This window comes from Canis lupus, chromosome 5 (assembly GCF_003254725.2).
Source record: "Canis lupus dingo isolate Sandy chromosome 5, ASM325472v2, whole genome shotgun sequence".
Taxonomy (NCBI): Eukaryota; Metazoa; Chordata; class Mammalia; order Carnivora; family Canidae; genus Canis; species Canis lupus.
The window spans coordinates 58,222,389-58,242,058 of record NC_064247.1 but is presented as its reverse complement, the minus strand read 5'-3'; the positions used below and the strand labels follow the sequence as shown (position 1 = coordinate 58,242,058).

At 63.7% G+C, this 19,670-nt stretch overlaps 2 protein-coding genes across 2 annotated transcripts in view; one reads left to right on the top strand and one right to left on the bottom strand.

The window, feature by feature from the left end:
* Positions 1–2,502, bottom strand: part of SMIM1 (small integral membrane protein 1 (Vel blood group)) — a 177,610-nt gene extending 175,108 nt beyond the window's left edge. Inside the window, exon 1 of the mRNA XM_049110523.1 lies at positions 2,495–2,502. The gene's annotated coding sequence lies outside the window, so the exon portion shown is untranslated. The remainder of the gene's footprint in view (positions 1–2,494) is intronic.
* Positions 1–19,670, top strand: part of MEGF6 (multiple EGF like domains 6) — an 86,898-nt gene that overhangs the window by 34,462 nt on the left and 32,766 nt on the right. Inside the window, exon 5 of the mRNA XM_025427391.3 lies at positions 6,856–6,978. Within this exon, the coding sequence (XP_025283176.1) occupies positions 6,856–6,978 (123 nt within the window). The remainder of the gene's footprint in view (positions 1–6,855; positions 6,979–19,670) is intronic.

Sequence of the window (19,670 nt, the reverse complement as noted above, 5' to 3'; positions counted from 1 at the left end):
GCTGGGTCTGGTGTTGGCTGTGGCCCCTGCTCCCTGCTGCCCCTGGCACACGCCTGCCCAGAGCCAGGAAACTGTACCTTGGCCCTGGTGTGGGAGGGAACATGGCCTGTGAGCATCAGGACAAGCCGAGGCAGGTGCTGCCTTGCCAGGAGAATGTAGGCGAACCCAGAGAGGTTCTGTGTGGCCGTGGGGGGGGGTGAGGGCAGTCTCTGCGTTTCTGTAACAGGCTGGTGCAGCCACTGAGGAGGGTCGGGGTCTGGGGTCTGGCTGTGGAGGCCTGAGTCCCAGGCTGGGCCCTGGGGCTGCACTGCTTTGGGCTTTGTTTTTTGATCTGAATGGGATCAAATGCTGGCTGGGGCCTCAGTGCTCTCTGGGGGCCCCTGGAGACCCCAGGCTGACCTCCACTGTGAGCACCGCTCTCCCTGTTTGAGATGAGGGAACAGGCCCAGAGGGTTTTTGCGATGTGCTGTGTTCACCCAGTAGCTGGGAGGCCCAGCCAGCCTGGAGCCCTGTGTGCAGGGCTCAGCCCTACGCCAGCCCTGCCTCACCCAGCTCCCAGCTCGCGTGGAGGGGCAGAGGGGGCCCCTTAGCCCCGAGCATCTGGCATAGGACTCAGGTGGGAATGCCCCAGAGGTGGGAGGGCCTCCCTCGGGAATTCCTGAGGAGGCCTGGGCACGGAGGTGGGTGCGGTGCCCCCCAGAAGCCCAGTATGCTGGCCCCTCCTAAAGGCCTCTGGAGCCTCAGGAGGGAGCATGGCCCTGCCGACACCTTGGACTCAGCCCCATGACGCTGATTCTGGATGTCTGGCCTCCAGAACCCTGAGAGAGAATACATTTCTGTTGTTCACGCTCCCAGCTGAGGTCCTTTGTCATCACTGCAGCCTCAGGACACTGCACACCTATTGCTGCAGCCAGGAACCCCCTTGCCTGACTCCAGGTGAATTTTCTCTCCTGGGTCAAAGCCACATCCCCTCTGCAACTTTGCCCTGGGACCCAGGGACCTGGCCTGCACTGGGCCCTATGGCCTTGTCCTTGGTCTGGCCCAGTGGTCACTGTGGTCCTCCAGTCAGGCCTGTCACTGCTTCACATGCTCCCCATAGCGGCTGTCCCCTAGGCTGGTCAGGAGCCCCCACAAGGGTCTCATGTGACCTATCTTGGGGGCCAGAACTCCTGCCCAAGACATGCAGTCGGGTGCATGGGAGAGGGGTCCCTGGGGGTGGGGCGGGTTGCCCATGCTCAGCCCCACCCTGACGGGCTTCTGAAGCAGGCCCAAACCCATTCTGGCTGGGAGCAGGCATGTGGGCCTGCAGAGCAAGCTCACACAGGGAGCCTCAGTTGTCCCGTCTCCCCTGAGGGAAGCAGGGAGGGGGTGCGGAACATTCCTGGAGAGATAGGCAGGGCAGGCCCCAGCCGCACATCCTGCTGGGGCGGGGGCTCCCCAGGTTGGTGCCCTCATGCTCCTGGGTGCCCTTCTTCCCAGATGCACGGAGTGTGAGAGGCTGCCCGTCCCTCCCAAGGGAGGCACCTTTCCAGGCCCCTCGCACCCGGGGCCCTTTGTGGAGTGAGGCCACCCCCCTTACCTGCGGCTCCTGAGCCTCATGCAGGCGACTGCGGTCCAGCTGGCTTTCATCAGCCCTCTCAGCTGAGATTGGGGAGCAGCCCTGGCCTGTCTGGGTGACACCTGGCTGCAGGAAGGGAGGCTTCTTGGGTCCTTGGCAGGCAGGACCTCATAAATCCTGGCTGCTAACAGGTCGCCCGAGGCCTGGGTGGGCTGGCAGGATGAGGACTGACAATCCCCACAGATTCAAGACCCAGGCATCCCCCCCACCTCCCACTGGGCTTTGGTGGCTGTCTCCTGGGCAGTCTTGGCCTTCATGCTGCAGAGTAAGCCCTCCCCATCCTCATGGGCTCCTCTTTCTCTCGGGCAGGGTGGGTTCCCTTGGCTGTGCCCTCCCTGCTCTGCTTCTTTCTGCAGACTCCCAGCAAGGGACTGGACATGCTTGGGGACACAGGGAAGATGATCTGTGTCCCCTCCACCAGCCAGAAAAACTGTGGGAGCCCTACTGTGAGTTCTGGGGGTAACCAAGTCACGCATAGCAGCCTGGCAGGGCAGGGGGTGGGAGGGGAAGTCTGGGTCCCAGGCTGGAGAGTCCACTGGCCTCATGTGGTCTCAGGCTGGGCGTGGGGTTAGAGGGAAGAGGATGAGCTGCATCTGGTGTGCGGGGCTGCCCGGGCAGGGGAGGGCGGCCTGGCTCTGAGGCCCTGCTGGCCTGACTGAGGCCCTGGGGCCCTGCCCCTTACCCTCAGAGAGAGAGTGGCTGTGCCTTTTCAGTGTTCCTGCTACCCTCACACCAGGGCCACAGGGCAGCTGGGTCTGTCTGGATGGTGGTGAGGGGCCACGGGGTGCAGTGGGTGCTTGGCTGGACAGACTACAGGAAGGCCCAGCTCAGAGCCCGGTGTGTCTGGGCAGAAGGCACGTGCTGTGCTCCACCATCGGGAGGCTGCCCCTCAGCCTCCTGCCTCCCTTGAGGATTGGAAGGCAGTGAAGAACTGAAAGGCCTGAGACCCCATGTGGTTGCTTCCCAGTGGGAAGCCTGCAGCCTGGCTGGTTTGTGGCCAGCGTGCTGTGGCCACTACCCTGCCCTGCCTGCCTAGAGCGACTTGAGGCCCATCCTGCGGGAAGGCATGGCTCCGAGGGCTGCCTCCTGCCCTGTGTGGGGAAAGCCGCGCACACTGGGGAACCTGGTGGCCGTGTCTCCAGCATTGGGTGAGGGACTGTGGTGCAGGTCCCTGGGGGCCCCTCCAACTCAGAGCCAGCCTTGAGAGCCAAGGTCCCGCCCAGGTCCGGGGGGCTCTTGGTCGTGGGGCACCTGCCTGTGGGAGCCGAGTGGTTGGTACTCTGTGGTGAGGCCAGGCTGGTCTGGCCCTGGGAGCCTGAAGCCCTGTGCCTGTTACCTGTTTCCTGCTTGGGGGCTCTGTTGTCCACAAGCGGCTGCCCAGACCAGGCTGGGCTGGACCTCATGGTTGACCTGAGAGCCCATTGCTGGACCCAGGCTGCTGGTGGATGCTGGGGCAGGGGCCACACTGGCTGTGGGGTGTGGACTCCAGGAGGTTGGCTAAGGGGCAGCGTGCTGAGGGCTCTTGCTCCACAGTGCCTGGTCACCGGTCAGCTGAAAGGGCAGGGCCTTCAGGGGCTTGCAAGGCGGGGTGGCCACTGGCTACTTTGGACATTTGCCGAGCTGCTCCCATCTGAGCAAGGGCCCTGCCCTTTCAGAGCCTGCTAGGAACTGAGGCCGGATCCCCCTTCCTTCCGTACCAACCCCTGGAGAAGCATGGTGAGGGATCCAGTTGGAGGAGCGCTTTTCTTTTTGACTTGAAATGCACATAATGTAAAACTGGCCCTTTTAAAGTGGACAGCGCAGTGGCACTTAGCACATTTGCACTCTTGTGCACCACCACCCCTCCCTAGCTCCAAACATGGTCACTGGCCCTAAGGAGACCCTGTGGCTGTAGGCCAGCCCCTCCCCATGTCCCCCAGGCCCCGGCAACCGCCCACCTGCTTTCTGAGTCTGGAGTGGCCTGCCCTGTGTGGCCGCCACCGTCCGGCCTCTCTCACCGAGAGGAACGTTGCCGCGGTTCCCCAACATTCACGTATGAGTGGCCATTTGAGTCTCACTTTCGAGGCTTCCGGGCACATGGATTGCTGGCTCCCTTGCTGACTATTGAACTTGTTGTGGGAGGTGTTATTTTCTACTGGTGGAAGGGCCTTCCCAGGGTGGGGAGGGCCGGGGGCACCCGTCCTGTCCTGCAGCCTGGTCTCTTGCTCCCTGGCTCTTCCCACCGCCAGCAGCTTTAGGGGGGCAGGGGTCCCTGGGCTTGCATTGGAGCCAGGGAGGGCCAGCATTTCTGAGTCAGCATCTATGTTCCACGCTCATGGGGGGCCCTGGCTTGAAGGTCAGAGGCAGCCTCCCTCCTGTCACCCCCAGTCTCCCTGGACGGATTCCGGATCCCGGGGAAGTACTGCCATGTTCTCCTGTGGGTTGGGGGGCACTGCTGTGCTCGTTGTATAAGGGGCCAGGGTCTCTGGACATGAGCTTCCCCAGCACTTGTGATGCTCTCCGGAGCAGTGTGCTCTCTGCCGGTATCCAGGGCATCCCGACAGGCCTGGCTCCAGGTGAGGGATTGGCTCATAGCAGGGTCAGAGTGGGGCTAGGACCTGGCCTGGGGTCTCCTGACCCTGCTGGGCTTGGGCTGCCCTGGAGACATACCGGACTGAGGGGCCTGCGTGGTGCTCAGCCCGCTGGGTTGTGATATGCACCCCCAGCCTGAAGGGCAGTGAGACTGCCTGGGGAGGTCTCCTGGGCTGCAGCTCCGCCCAAGTGAAACTCTGGTCCACGCATGACAAGCCAGAGCTGGGTGGGGTGCTAGCTGCAGAGAGGAGTGGGGGCTGTGGGGGTCACTTCTGGAATTCGGGCTCCAGGGCACCTGATGTGGGGTTCTTGGTGAATTGATGGATCACTCTATAAGCAGTCAACCAATGAGGTCTGTGGGACATGTCGACGGGTCAGTACCTCCCAGGATTTGCTTCCAAAAACCCCTAGGCAGCTCCAGACTCCCGTGTAGACTTGGAGCCCTGACAGAGACAAGGCTGGGGGCCGTGTGGGGAGAAGCCCTCCCAGCCCCTGGACCTGTCCTTCCTTCCCCTGGCTGCTTCACGGGTTCGAAGCCCTTTGGCCCAGGCCTGGGGTACCCACAGCTGCCCCTTAGCCCTGTCCACGGGTGCAGTAGAATTTTAAAAAGCTGGCTTTGAGAGGGGCCTGCTGGAGGGGGCAGTAAACAGGTGATCTGCTGCCTCTCCACCCCCCAAGCAGGTGACTCTATACCTGAGGTGTGGAGTCTGGGCCCTTCCCACTGCATCGTCCCCTCCCTCTCCTGTGTTCTCCCCCTGCCCAGGACATTGGGGTCCCTCATCTGCATCCTTGACTCCCAGATTCGTGCACACAGGGGTTTAACAGAAGGGAGCCTGCCGAATCCACCCTGCCCCCCTCTCCGGCCCTGGTCAGGGTCACCTCCTGCTTAGTCTGGGCTGCCATTGCCTGAGGAAGGGACTTGGCAGGGGGCAGCCACCTGCCTGTTCTGCTTCTCTTGAGGAGGCTGTTGGTGTGATGTTTATTCAGGATTTGCCGAGGGTGTCCTGTTGCCCGCTGTGTGCTGGCCTGGGCCAGTGGGGTCCTGTCCCCATGCTGAGGATGGACGGTCCAGCTGTGGATGGACACAGGTGCCGAGCAGCCTGCTGAGGCAGAGCCACAAGGGGCACAGCCCAGTTAAGGAGCGGGGAGCTTCCTGGGGGTTCTGGAGCCAAGAGGTACAGCCCGGGGCTCAGGGTCACAGCACAGCTGTGCGGATGCAGCTGGGTGCCTCCAGGGGTGCCATCCAGGGCTACAGGCAGAGCGACCCAGCAGGTGCCTATCATGAGCTGCTACACCAGTACTGGGGGCTTTTTCATGGGTGTGGGGCAGCCGTGGGGTCAGGGTAGGATGCTGCTGGGGGCACCTGGTGCTGGAGGGGCCATCTGTGCCCGGGCCCTGTGAACCCTGCATGCCAGCAGCTCTGAAGGAGCTCCTGTGGCCCGTGGCCCGCCTTCCTGGCCACATGCCCTCCTACTCCTCACGAGTGGCTCGAATGCCAGGACATGTCTTGGAGCTTCTCTGTGCCCCTCTCACCTGGCCACTCCTTGTCTTGGGGGGCCGCCTCTGTGCTGTCTCCCCGGGCCCATGCTGACTCCGGCCCTGGGTACCCAGTGTTGACCCCTGGGCTGGGCTGGCCCGTCTCCTCCTGTGTAACTCTCTAGGAATTCCCAGAAAATTCCTGGTGTTAACCTCCGTGGGCCTCGGCTGATGGTTGCATTCCATCAATCACATGGAGAGTTGTGGCCATAGCCTTTGGCTCCGTAGCCTGAGCCCAACTCGGGGTCTTCCAGGGACCTTCCAAGGGAGGGGCAGAGATGATGAAGCCATCAGGGGAGGCCTGGACTTGGTGGGAATGCCAGCATGGGGTAGGGCGTGGGTGGTTCACTGAGCTCCTGTGCAGGGACTGTTCCCTGTGTGGCCAGGAAGGATCTGGTGCTTTCCAGTCTAGCACCCAGTGGGCCATGCCAGCACCTGGCTGCCTGTGGCCTGTGGCACATTGAGGTCTCTGTGTGGTCTGTGCCTGCCTCTGGGTGATGTTTCCCACGAACCCATGGGAGCCTTGGCCTTCGGCCTTGAGAGGCCAGGAGGAGAGCAGAGCCCCTCAGGTCTCAGGGGTGGGGGGTGCTGGGGGTGTGGAGCTCCCCCTGCTATCCCGGAGGCAGCTGCAGCTCCATAGGGTCCTCAGCAGGCTGGGATCAGGAGCATGTGGGGCAGCGATGCAGGTCTGGGGGCCGCCGTGAGGGGCTCTCCTGGCCTTACAGCTGGGGGGAAGCCTGGTTTCCTTGGAACACTGACCGTGGGACCAGAACACGTGCACAGGCCCTTCTTGTGTAGACTGGTGGGGCAGGTATGGCTCCTCTCTGGGGGCACAGGGCCCACTCCTGGGCCAAGATGTACCTGGTGGCCTTCCAAAAAAATCATTCTCAATGCTGTAGACAGGCTGCTTGACCTGGGTGTGCGGAGACCCAGGTACCTGGCCTTCCTTGCTGCGGGATTGACATGTCAAGTGTCCCCCTGTCGTGGGGTCTGTCTGCAGGGGTGAGGTTTGCCTGTCTCTGCTGGTCAGGGCCCTCGTGTGGCCTTTTGGGTCTGGGTGGTGGGCCTTGGGATGGGCGGTGGCTGGGAGGGAGCTTCCCAGCGCTCACCAGTGTCCCCTGCCCTCACAGACGTGAACGAGTGTGCCAGCGGCAATGGGGGCTGTGAAGACCAGTGCTACAACACCGTGGGGGGCTTCTACTGCCGCTGCCCCGCCGGCCACCAGCTGCAGGGAGACGGCAGGACCTGCCAAGGTAGACCCCGAGCCCAGCCCATGTTGCCCACTGCCACAGTCCACCACTGTGGGCTGCGTCAATCCTGCATCCCTGCCCCAGCTCGTCTCTGGGTGGTGCCCGGGTGGTGGGGTCCTCTCTGCTCAACCCACTCATCGTGGCTTTAGGGTATCCATGTGTGTCTGAAAACGAGCCTTGGGCACCTCAGAGAGCCTGATGTGGGTGGGGGGCACCTGGGGGCTGTGGTGCAGAAGATGCAGCTGGGGAGGGAGGGTAGGTGGAGGGCTGACCAGCCCAAGCTCAGGCAGTGGGGCCTCGGGAGGCAGGGATGATGGGCTGTGTGCCCGAGCGTGCGTGGGGCTCCGGTGGGGGCAGAGCCCCGACTAGGGCTTCCCAAGGCCTGGGCTGGACATGTTGGCTAGCCCCAGGTCTGCTCCCCACCTCAGCCTTGTGGTTGCTGGCAGGCTGTCAGCAACATCGAGAACAGACGGAAGATTCCCCGGGGGTGAGGAGGGAGAGGACCGATTAGGGTTGAGGCAGGGGTGGCAGGGTGGTGCTATCCCCTGGCACCCCCTCACACTCCTTTGTCTGCTCTAGACCCCACCTGACCCCTAACCTCAGGGCCAGGTCTGGGCAGCATGGGCCAACAGCATGTGCTCCCTTACCCATACTGGACAGTCACCGCATCTCTGTGCCCCAGAATTCCTTTCCAGAGAAGGACATCGACTCCTGCTGTGCCAGTGGGAGCTGTCCGTCAGGGGGCTGGGAGGGCACAGCCTGTTGGAATGGGGCGTGGGGGTGGTGGAGGTGCTTTGCAAACATGGGGGGTGGTCCTTATTGGAATGGAGTCTGGGGGTGGCAGAGGTACTCTGCAAACATGGGAGTGGTCCCTGTTGGAACGGGGTCTAGGGGTGGTGAAGGTGCTCTGCAAACACGGGGGGCATTCCCTGTGCGGAGACTTGTTTACAGTGTTTTCGTGGCCAGAAGGAGGTCGTAGGGAGGGAAGCAAGTGCAGCAGGGTGGGGGTCCTATGCCTGGCGGGGAGGGTGAGAAGCCCAGGCTGAGTGAGAAGGGAGTCCTGCTTTGGCCTTTGTTCCCCGTCTGTGACATGGGCCCCCTGGGGATGATAGAACTTGTGTGGTCTGTACCCCACCAGGACCCACAGAGTGCAGGGGGCATTGGGGTGTAGAGGGGTCCCCTAGGCCCGGCTGCTGACAGCTGCCCTCCTGCCAAATCCAGATGTCCAGCAGCCCATCGACATTTTAGGAATCCGGGGTGGAGGTTTGATGCCAAGGAGGAGCATTTCTGGCATCCATGGTAGAGTCCTGGGGGTCCCGCCTGGGAACACCTGCCAGTGCCTTTAGAGCCCAGTGGCTGGACAAATCTCTCCTCCACTGACAGCCTATACCCCCCACAGGCAGGGAGGACGGTTGGCATAGTGAGCGAATCGAGGGGCCCAGGGCCTGCCAGGCCCACGGCAAGTCCTGTGGACATCAACTACCTGGGCAGCCTCGCCGGCCTCCGTGTGACACAGGGATGCCCACATGCAAGATGCACACTTCTTGCCCTGAGGTCGTCCCGGGCCCCAGCGCACGCAGGTGCCCTTGGAGGGTCCTGGTTCCAGCCCCCAGCTGCTGCTGGCACACTGCCCAGCTTCAGTGGGCCTGGCCCTTCGGGGCCTCAGCTTGGCATCGGGGTCTCCATGCTGGGAAGCTGCTGTGTGCTCCTTCTGGGCTGGCTTGTGCTCAGTCTGAGGTGGAGTCAGGGTCCCCACCATGAGGGGCTTTGTAGACCAGTGGCCTCCCAGACGGACTGGATCCTGGGTTTCCCATCCTGCCTCTCCTGGTCCTTGGCCCCTAGAGCTGGGCAAGCACCCCCCAGCCCTCGTCCATGACCAGGAGGCCCAGGGGAAGGCGCTGGGGCTGCTCCAGAGCTGGGGGTCTGACCTGGGCTCTGGGCTCCCAGGGCTGACCTGGGGCCAGGTATGCCCACGGATGTGTCTGCCGGTCCTGGAAGATAAGTCTGCATTCCAGCCAGTGACCGGAGCCCTGCACGGAGCTGGCCCAGCACAGGCTCTGCAAATGAGACCTCTCCAAGTTCCTCTGGGAAGCTTTGGAATCCCTTAATCCACTGGGTCCCGGAGAGCAGGCGAGGTTGCCGCCATCTGGCAGAGCTGTCAGAGGGCCGTGCCGCAGACAGAATGACCAGGAGGGGAGGGCAGGCTGGGGGGATTGGCCTCAGACCCCGTGTCCTGCTGCGCTGGCCCTTTCTTCCCCGCCCAGGCCGCTCCCTGGCCTCGGCCCCTGGGAGTTTGCCGACCCCTGGCCCCGCGTGTTTGGGATGGCTGGGGCTCGGAGTCACCGCGCGGCCGGCAGCCGAGAGCCGAGAGCCGAGAGCCGAGCGCCTGCTGTGTTTTCTCTGTCCCCCTGCCAGCCCAGCCCAGCCCCCCTGGAACGGCAGCCCCGCCAGCAAACAGGACCGCTAGGGCGGCCGTGGGTGCGCAGGGCCGGCGGGAAATCAAGACGTTACCTCCGAGGGGAGGGCGGCTCTGCTCGCTCCCACGTAGCGTGGTGTGCCCCGAGTTGATGGTGGGGTGAGCCCAGAAACCGCTCAGAGTGATGAATTGACTATAAAACCCTGAGTGCTGGCACGGGAGCCTGGCCGGAGGGCGCCTTGGCCCTCGCTCCGGGAGTGTTGCCAGCCCCGTGTGCTTGTCATGTTCTGGGAGACCGTCCTGGAGCGGGGGCCGGGAAGGCCGGGAGGCCGGAGCAGGCGCATCCCCGAGGTGAGGCTGCACGCCTGCTGCGGCTTCTCTTGCTCCCCAGGGTGTGCTCTCTGACCTGAGGGCCCTGAGTTTATGGAGGCGCAGGCCCTGGGAAGAGATGCGGACTGCCTTGTGAACCTCACGCCCTGGCAGTCAGGGGGCCCGGAGCCCCCTTCCAGGACTGCCTGGCTTTCCACGTCAGCACCTCTGTGAAGGTCGTTCCAGGGCCAGGCTTTGGTGTCTGCGAGGCCCAGGGTGAGCCTCAGCCTCGTACCTCGTGACTCTGAGCCTCAATCTCCTTATCTAGAAAGTGGGACGAAAAAGACTCTCAGGGAACTGAAAGGGCCCTGGGAAGTGTCTCGAGGCCGGTGTCCCAGTGTCTGTGCAGACCCCCTGCCCCAGGCCTGCTTTGGCTGGGGAGGTGTGTGTGTGTGTGTGTGTGTGTGTGCAGGGGGCGGGGTGGAGAGGACTCCCAACCTGAGCTGAACCCCTCCTCACCGGCCTTGGGGTTCTTGCCTCTTGACCAGGGTCCTCAGGGGCAAGGCCCTGAGGTCAGGGAGACCACATCGAAGCCAGGGTGGGGGGTTCCCAACTGGCAGGTGTTCTTGCCTGCCCTGAGCGCCCCCACCCTGCAACCGCTGGCTGGTTGGGTACTCGTTCTGGAGTGCCCCATCAGGAACCCGTGTCCAGGCTTCACTCGAGGCCAGATGGTGTGGCCCAAAGGCCACAGTGACACTGTAACAGCTGGGCTCCCCCAGCTGAGACTGAGGTCTCAGCCTCAGTCTCAGGGGACGCTGATGCAGTGCTTTGGAGAGAATCGAGGTGTCTCCTGGGGGGAGGGGATGTGAGGCCCATAGGCCTGCTTTCCCACGGCAGGAGACCCACTGTTCCCACGGCTCCAACCCCCCTCCTTCCAGGAGATAAGGGCGGTCCTGGGGGAGGGGCCATGGGGGGCTGCCAGGGGCTGTGCGGGGAGCAGGCTTCCTCCGGGTGGGAGTCCTCCCTCGGCCCAACAGGAGTACAGCCGGCTCCCTCCTGGGGGTGCTGGGCACCCCCAGCCCTGTTCCGTGGTTCCTCCTTGGCTGTGGGGGCGGGGGCAGCAGAGCTGGGGTCTGCATCCAGGTGTCTGTGAGAAGCCTGTGGGCGCTCGAGGCTGTCTCCCAGCCCCCATAGGCCAGGCTTGGGCGTCTGCACTGAGCACATGGTTCTGCTGGCCCGTGGCCTCTGGGGGATACCATGGGGACCTGCTGTGAGGCACATGTGCCTGGGGTGGTGTGGGCACAAAGGGACCTCTCTCTGGGCCTTGCCTGCCCACCCCCACCCACTTTGGCTGTGACCACGGGCTCCAGGCCTGTCTCTATCCTGGGAAGCAGCCGGAGACACAGCCGGACAAGTGCTTCTCTCTCACTCCCACTCTGCCTGGCCGGACTCCTGGCCTGGCCTTCCCTGGCCCCCTGGAGATGGCTGCAGGCTCTCACCGTCCCGAGGGAGAGGCAGGAATGTGGGAAGTGACAGGCCTTGATTGGGAGCCTCCAGGACTCCGGCCTGGGCTGGGAGGGCCGTGGGCTGACTGGAGCCAGCTGTGCTGTCCTGCAGCGGTGCCCTGCTGGGGGCGTGGCAAGCTGCTAGGGACCCTCGTCCCGGCGCCCAGGTGGCACCTGCCTGCACTTCCATCGACCCTTCATGGGGTGGGGGTGGACTTTCCCTGACCTCACCTGGAATAACACTTGGTGCCTTCGATGGAAGTGTGACTCACCAGTGGTCCCTGTGAGTCTTGAGAAAGGTTTTATCATGTAAGATCTGCATCTCCCAGGATAACCCTGCTCTTGCTGAGTCAGGAGAATGGGAAGGGTGGCAGTTGTCCTGGTGACCTCAAGAAGGAATCCTTGTCCTGTCCAGCCCACACTGCCTGCCGGGCCTGCTCTGCTGCTCAGTGCTCAGGCTGCCCTGGGGCCCATCTTATACCAGGCAGCAGGAGGCCCTGAGGGGCAGCAGTACACCTGGGGTCCCCAGCTGGGGGCGGGCAGTAAAGCCCAGGGTGACTTCCTGGGTGCTCAGGCCCATCCTGTGTCCTCTGGCTTTCTGGTTTCTCTGGAGTTGGAGGGGCTTCTCCTTCATCCCCCGCTGTCCAAGCAGGCCATGTGTGGCACACAGTGGGTGTCCAGCATGTATCTGTTGGGTGACCTCTGGTATGGATGTGAAACCCTGGACGAGAGAGGCTGCCAAGGTAGGCTCATCATGCACCTGTGGGCCTCAGAGCCCAGCATGAACTCAGGCCTCTGGTCACTCCTACAAGGGCCTGGTCCCGTGGCCTCCTGGCCTCTGGACACAGGTGAGCAAGCCCAGCTGAGAACCGCCATCCTTCCGGGCAGGATGGCGGCATTTCCGACCAGGCGTCTGAGGCCAGAGGCCTCCTCTGACGGAAGCGCTGAGAGCCAAACACTTTCATTTCCCAGCTCTGTTTGTTCCTCTAGTGAACAGATTCTGGTAGGTACGCCCTTGGTTGGGGCCAAGGCAGGAGAAACGATAGCCGTCCCCATCGGCCGTCGGAGCCGCTGGCAGCAGAAGGACCACAGCCTGCCCCACGGCCTGCCCGCCCCCCTGAGCCATGGCGTGGTTGTCGGGAGGGGACCTCAGATGTGCAGCCTGCAGGAGCCCACACGGCTGAGTGCCCCTGTGCCTGAGGCCAGCTGTAGGGCCTGGGGGTGGACGCCGAGGTGCGGGGTGAGAGCTGGATGCAGGGCTTGGAAAGGCCGGATTCACATCCCTGAGCCCGACATACCACAGGTGTGGCCGGGGTGGGGGCTGAGTAACTGCTGGAGGCCACGGTCCTCAGCTCGGGGCTCGGTGAGAGGAGGTGGACACGGGCTAACAGGGAGCCCCACCTGGCCAGGCAGTGCTGTGGGGAGGGCACCGCACACGAGTCAGGCCTGCCCCAGAAGGTTCCACTGCTGAGCTGGGCACCTGCTGTGTGGGGCAGCCACTTTCACCCAGTGTCCAGCCCCCGGATTGGATTCTCCTGCCCCAGGTCTCTGTCCCTCCCTGTGGAGTGATGGCCACACCTTCCCCACCCTCCCTGGCTCTTCTCCAGGTGTCTGTGGGAGGCAGGTCTGGGCTGAGTCTCCACTCCCGTCACTCTCCACCCCCGCTGGCTTCTGACCCCATCCAGCCCGACCCCAGAATCCCATGGACAAACCCTCCTCATTCCCTGCTCCCCAGGGTCTGGCCAGAGCAGCTCTGGGGCAAAGGGGCAGCTGTACCAGAATGCTGAGGGTGAGAGCTCTTCCTCCCGCCTGTGGTGAGACGCCAGGGCTAGTGTGTCTTCCGTGAACAGACCCTAGGGAGCGGGTGTGGGTGCTCAGAGCCAGGCTCCTGTCTGGCCGGGTCAGGGCGGGGAGTCCACTGGGCTTAATCCTTGTCCCTCTGCATGTCATGTGAACAGCGTCCAGCTGTGTGCTCAGCCTGAGCACTGGGTGGCCTTGGGTACTTGTGCGATGGCATCGAGTCCTCAGACAGGAGGGGCCGATGGGCAGCCCTGCCTGCTTCAGGCTTGGGCACCCAAAGGGAGCCTACGTGCTGGCTGGCCCTGGGCACTGGCACAGCTGGCTTCCACCCCATGGCCACAGCGTCCTGCAGTCAGGCTTGGCCTTTGGGTGAGGAAGGCCCAGCGGGAGGGTGACCAACGGCCTGGCACCTGTGTGGGTTGTTGGATGCAGGCCTGGTGATGTGCTTGACCATCTCTCTGAGTGGCTGCACTGGACCAGGGCCAGGCACACGGCTTCGGCCAGGCTCCCTGCCTTGCATCCTCCCCTCCTGCCTCTGCGGCAGCAACCCTGCACCTGCCCGGATGTCCTCTTACGAGCCCCTGTGTACACCCGCCCCCTTCCCTTGCTTCCTGGCCACAAGCTGGCTCAACACCTTCTCCAGGAAACCTCTCCATCAGTCAGTCTCTGTGTCCTCTCCTCTGGGTGCAGCGTGAGCTCTGGGGCTGTCCCTGAGTCCCTGGCAGCTCAGTGTCCTCAGTGAGAGCCAGGCCTTGAGGGCTGTGCCCAAGGTGGAGGCTGTCCACATTCCAGGACTCTGGTGCTCCTGGGGTGAGACCTGGCCTCCCCGCTGCCTTTGTATGACAGCCGGGGAGTGAGGCCAGGTGGCCGGCAGCCACAGGGAGGGCCGGTCACGCGCATCCATGCATGCACGCACGTGTGTGGGCACCCTCCAGAATGGCGCTGGGCTGGTGCTCCTTGGGTGCCTCCCGGGGCAGACCAGGCCTTGGGCGCTCTGGCTGTGGTGCTGGCATCTGAGGCCCCCCAAGCCGGCTGGTCCCCGGAGGAGAGCATACGTGAGGGAGGCTGCTCTACCTGGGGCTCTCCCGGGGGGCCATGTGTGAAAGAGAAGGGGGCTCCCCTGTTTCCGCCTGGCTTCAGCCAGGGCAGCTGCAGTCAGGAATGGCAACTGGGCTCTCGGAAACTACTGTGGTTTTAATTTTCCTTCCCTCTGCTTGGGTGAGGAGTCCAGCCGGGTAATGGGTTTACCATGAGGCTGGTGCTAGGACCAGCTGGCTCCCTGCTCCTGAAATAAACTTAGCAGCAGCCCATTGAGGGGTGAGGTGGTAGAGAGGGGGTAGAGAGGGGCAGGGGAAGGGGTGGGCAGGCAGGGTGGACCATGTGTGGCCCCAGACCAGAAGCTGACCTCCTGCCGTGGGCTGGGCTCTGGAGGAAACAGCCAGGCAGGGTGTTCATTCCCCAAGGGACCAGAGGTGGCTGGGAGGACTTTGGGATTAGAAGCCCTGAGCCCCATGTAAGGCAGGTGAGGAGATAAGCCTCCTTCCAGCCCCTTTCTGGCCCTTCTTTCCTCTTTTTTTTTTTTTTTAAGATTTTATTTATTTATTCATGAGAGACACAGAGAGAAAGGCAGAGACACAGGCAGAGGGAGGAGCAGGCTCCATGCAGGGAGCCCGATGCAGGGCTCGATCCTGGGACTCCAGGATCATGCCCTGGGCTGAAGGCAGGTGCTCAACTGCTGAGCCACCCAGGGATCCCCGTGGCCCTTCTTTCCTGCCACTGGGGGTCCTGTCGGGGGCTGTCTGGTCACTGTCCTGTCCTGTTGCAGTCCTATGGCTCCTGGATGGCACCCACACTGCGTTCCAGGCCACCCTCCCCCACTCCCCCTGTGTCCCACCCCGTTCATCCAGTGCCGTCAGAGGAACCTCCCCTGGGCCCCAGACAGGAGGAACCCCATGTGTGTCCCAGGGCATACTGGCCGTGGGGAGTGGGGCCACCTGGCACTTGCTCATCATTGCTTCCACCCCGAAGGGACACAGGACATGCCCAACTTGAGCAGGAGGGGAGTGAGCAGAGGTGCTCGCAGAGCCAGAGCGGGAGCCAGAGCATCTGGGGCTACCTGTCCTCCCATGAGCGGGCACAGCCTGGGATCAGCCCCTGCCTAGCACCCAGTGCCCAGCTACCTGTGGGTCAGTGCCTGCCACTCCACTCAGGACTCTGCTGTGCCCATGGACCCTCAGAGCGTGGGCACCTAGGGATCGGGCATGGACTTCTGGATGCTTCTCGAGTGCCCCTTCTCTCTCGCACCTCCTGCTTGCGGAGGGTTTAGCTCTTCCTGAGAAGACCCGGGAATGCCCAGCCCCCAGCCAGACCTGGGGATCCCCCCTCAGGGGCCAGACAGGGTACCTGATGCCTCCGTCTCCCTGTTCTGTTGGAGGGCCTGCTCACCCCCGGTTCTGACCCCTGGGAACAGACACCACAAGAGGGGGGAGGCTCGGTTGTGTTCTGCTTCCCGCTGGCCCAATGACCCCGGAACAGGGCAGCTCTGCACTGAAGCCTATGTCAGGGGCCCGTGGTGGGAGGGGCCCAGCTCTAAGGGGCAAGTGTGGTGTTTGTGAGGCAGCTTGGGTCCCTCACCCCAGCCTGGGTCCTGGTGAAGGAGCCCCACGGCCGCCCAGCTTGGAGAGGAGAGCTGGAGCCAGCCTGGCGGGTGGGGGGAGCCACTCCTTCTGCTGACACACAGACATTCCCCGGGCAGAGCCGCCCAGCCCGCATTTCCGCATCGAGAAAGCATTTCCCAAACAGCTTCCAGACCCCACAGCCTGGGGCCTGGATGCGCTTGGCGGCACCAGCGGGGTTGGGGGGGCAGTGGGGTGGCTGTGGGCACTGTCTGCGTGGCTGGTGGCATTCTGCACTTGTTGGGCTCCTGCCCCGCAGGGCCATGCTCCGGTCCTCCTGCCTGGGCTCGTGGGGATGGAGGCCCAGGGCCACCCACACCCCCAGTCCTTCAGGGCCCTGCTGCTGGAGCTCATCCCATACCTTGAGTTATTCTGGGCTCTGAGGATCCTACTGTGGCTGTCAGTTGGGTGGGGAGATGTTGCTGGTTCCCCAGAACTGTGTCCTGCCCACTGTATAGACAGGGAAGCAGGCTCAGTGGGGTCCTGGGCCTCCTCTGTGCTGCCTGGCTCTTCAGTGGGCCTGGATCCCTGCCCTGTGCTGGCTTATCTGGGGAGGGGGCAGCAGGAGCACCGGGGAGATGGCTTTTGTGGGATAGGGTCAGTCCTCAGGTCCCTTGACTCTTCTCAGGCTGGTGGGGCTGGGTCCCAGGATGCTACCCCTTGAGACCCAGCTCTGGACACTGCCATGGGTCTCGCTGCTTGGCCTGGGGACGGGGCAACATGTGTGTAGACCTGACTACCAACTTTTATTGACCCTCACTGACTCAGCCAGGCATCTTCGCTGTCACCTCGCCTCGTCGTCATATAAGGCAGGTCTGTGATGGTCATCCCTCGTTACAGATGAGGAAATGGGCACAGAGAGGTTGATGCCCCTGAGGAGCAGGGCTGGAGGCTGGGTGCCCCGATGGGAGTAGACAGTGAGCCACGCCGGGAGCCATGCGTGTAGTTCGACGTTTTCCCAAAGCAGCACTAAAAAAGTAAAAAAAAAAAAAAAAAAAAAAAAAAAAAAAAATTGGTGAAATTGATTTTAATCGTGTATTTTTTTATTTCATGCAATGTATCCGAATAAAGTCATTCTAACGTGTAATTCATAAAAAAGCAATTGAGAGGATGCTTTACCTCCCTCTCATACCAAGAAAGTGGCATGTTTTACGGGGACGAGCGACAGCTCACGTGCTTGGTAGCCACAGGGGCTTGTGGCCCTCCCCTGTGACACAGAACAAGGCAGAGAGCCTTTGCCCAGGGTGGGCAAGACCTGGGGGTTGGGCGGGGGGGACCGAGGCCCGTGTCCCCGCTTCCTGTCTTTGATTCTCCTCCCTCCCAGGGCCGAGTCCTGAGAGATGGCAGAATGGCATCTGCATAGCAGTTAGTGATTCCTGGAGGGGCCTCTGTAGGGCCTCCACCCCAGATGGGTGCTTGCGGAGGAACCCCAGCCCTGTTGCCCATCGGTGTGGGTGATCTCTGACCTGAAGTTCTCTGTGGCCTCCTGTCCCCCTGTGTCCTGGCTGGTGGCTGCAGACGGTGGGACCTACAGCCTTCTATGAGCACTGGTGGAAAATGAGATGTACGTTTAGTGATAAACTGCTGACCCGTGGGGAAGACACGGTTCCAACAGCAGCCTGACTGTGCCCGTCAGGGAGACTTGCAGAGGCTCCCAGGGTGAGAGGCTGGGGTTAAGGGGCTGCTGTGCAGTTCACAAGGAGGGCAGGAGAGAAGCTCACCCAGGGGGTGGTGGCAGACAGGCAGGCAGGCCCCAGGCAGGCCCTTTTCTGCCCTGCCAGGTGCCTGGCAGGCAGGGGGCCAATGGGAAGGGCTGGCTTCTGCATCGCAGGCAGGACTGGGCCAGATGAGCTGGTGCCTCTCTCCCACGGGCCCACGGTTGCCCCCTGGGACCCTGCACACAGGTGGGCCGGGCAGAGTGCTGGCCAGTAAGGCCCTGGCCCTGGTAGTTAACCCCAGGGAGGAGGTCCGGCTGAGGCAGGGTGCTGGGTGTGCGACCTCAGGGGGCAGCATAGGGTCAAGGCTCATCGAGGTCCTTATGAGGCACAGTGGCTGCTGCCTGCTTCAGACAAAGTTGGAGCCTCCAGCTGTGCCCTTGAGCAACGTGGGGCTCCGGGCTTTGGGGTTGGACGCACCTCTGGGGCATCTGTAGCCTGCCACCTGGGGCTTGCTGTCCTTGCTGGGGAGTCCATGTTTGCTCTGAGCCTCTCTGCTCTCAGGGTACAGGGATTCCCCTTGCCCAGGCTCCCTCTGGGTGCCAGTCCCCATCCAGTCCAGCAGAGGACCCGGTAGTGCAGGGTGCTGGACCCCAGGCTTGGGGGCAGTAGGCATCTTCAACCCCTTGGGATTTCCACTTCGGTGGGTGGGACTCAAAGTCCCTGGCTCCCCACCCACTCATCCTTGACGGAACCCAACTGCACCAAACTGTCTTTCTGGAGCCCCCAGTGGCACTGCCAGGGTGGCCTCCTTTTCTGCTTTGGGGTCTTTTCGGTGCAGGAGCTGGGAACGCGTGTGTGCGTGCGTGTGGCTGTACATTGTGCAGGGTCCGGCGTGTGTGTGTATTTGCACACGTGGGTCTGTTTGTGCACGTGTCCCCGTGTGCCTGCCTGAGGAGGGCCTGTGCGCCCCCCGCGGGGCCCAGGGGGCGGGGCGGGGCGGGGCCCAGGGGGCGGGGCGGGCGGGGCGGGCCGGGCCCGGCCCTCCGCCGCGGGGATTCGCCTTCACCTGCGGGGGGCGGAGGCAGAGCCGAGGCCTGAAGGGCGGGCGGGCGGGCGGGGCGCGGGCGCAGAGCGCGGGGAGCGGGCGGCGGGCGGCGGGCGCGCTGCTCGCGGCCATGGGGGCGTCCCGCGGGGGCCTGGCCGCGCTCTGCTGCCTCGGGCTCCTGGGGGGCCTAGCGCGCGTGGCGGGCACGCACTACCGCTACCTCTGGAGGGGCTGCTACCCGTGCCACCTGGGCCAGGCCGGCTACGCGGCGGGCGTCGGGGACCGCAGGCCAGGTGGGCGCCCGCGGGCCCTGCGCGGGGTGGGGGGACGGGGCTGGAGAGCCTGGGGGGCGCGGGGCGGGGGCCGTGCCGCTGGCGGCGCTTCCTCTGGGACGGGCCCTGCTCCCTGAGTCATCGGACCCTGCGGCTCCCCCCGCCCGCCCGCCCGCCCGGCCGGCCGCGAGGCTGCTGACAGCAGAATGGTCCCCACCAGAGGGAAGAGAAAGGGCCCTGGCGCTTGCCTGCGGCGGCGGCGCCCCTGGGGGTCGAGAGAAGGCAGGCTCAAGAGAGAGCCTCTGGGGTCCCTAAAGGCAAGGTCTGCCCTTACGGGGTCCCCAGAGCCTGAGCCCCTTTGGGGGTCGTGTGTGGATGTGGCAGGTGCCATCCTCTTTCTGTCACTTTCCCCAAACCCGGGGAGTGTGGTCAGCCCAGTGGGCTGCAGGGTGATCCGAGGACCCCGGCAGCTCAGGGAGAGTGGATACACCCCTGTCCTGGTGGATCCTGCCTCTCCCTGCCCTTGGATCTGGTGCCCAGCCTCCCCGCAGGAGCTCCTTAGAGCTTGGAGCTGGCATCCTCAGGAATGGGAGACAGGATGCGGTGAGTGCCCCCCGGATCACAGTGGGGGCGGGGTGCTGCCCTCCAGGCTGTTCCTGGCCCCTGCGCGGCTCTGCAGGGCACCTGGTCTTAGAGGTTTGGGGCCTGCTCCGCTGTGCCCTGGCCAGTCTCTGCCGCTGTCCCTTCTGGTGGGACACACGGAGCTCTGAGCTGCAGGCCCTTGGTGGTGGTAGTCTCCTGCCTCCCCTGGCTTTGTCACTTGGCCAGCTGGGTCTCAGGCTGGGTCTCCACGGGGTAGGCAGCCCTCCCACTTGGTGGCTCAGCCAAGGCCAGGCCAGCACTGTCACTGGTCCATTGGTCACACTGAGTGCTATGAGGCTGCGTAGCCTCCAGGGGCCAGGGGCTGTGTGTGGCTGGGCTTTGGGGAGCCCCCACCCTGCTCCAGGGCCCGTGT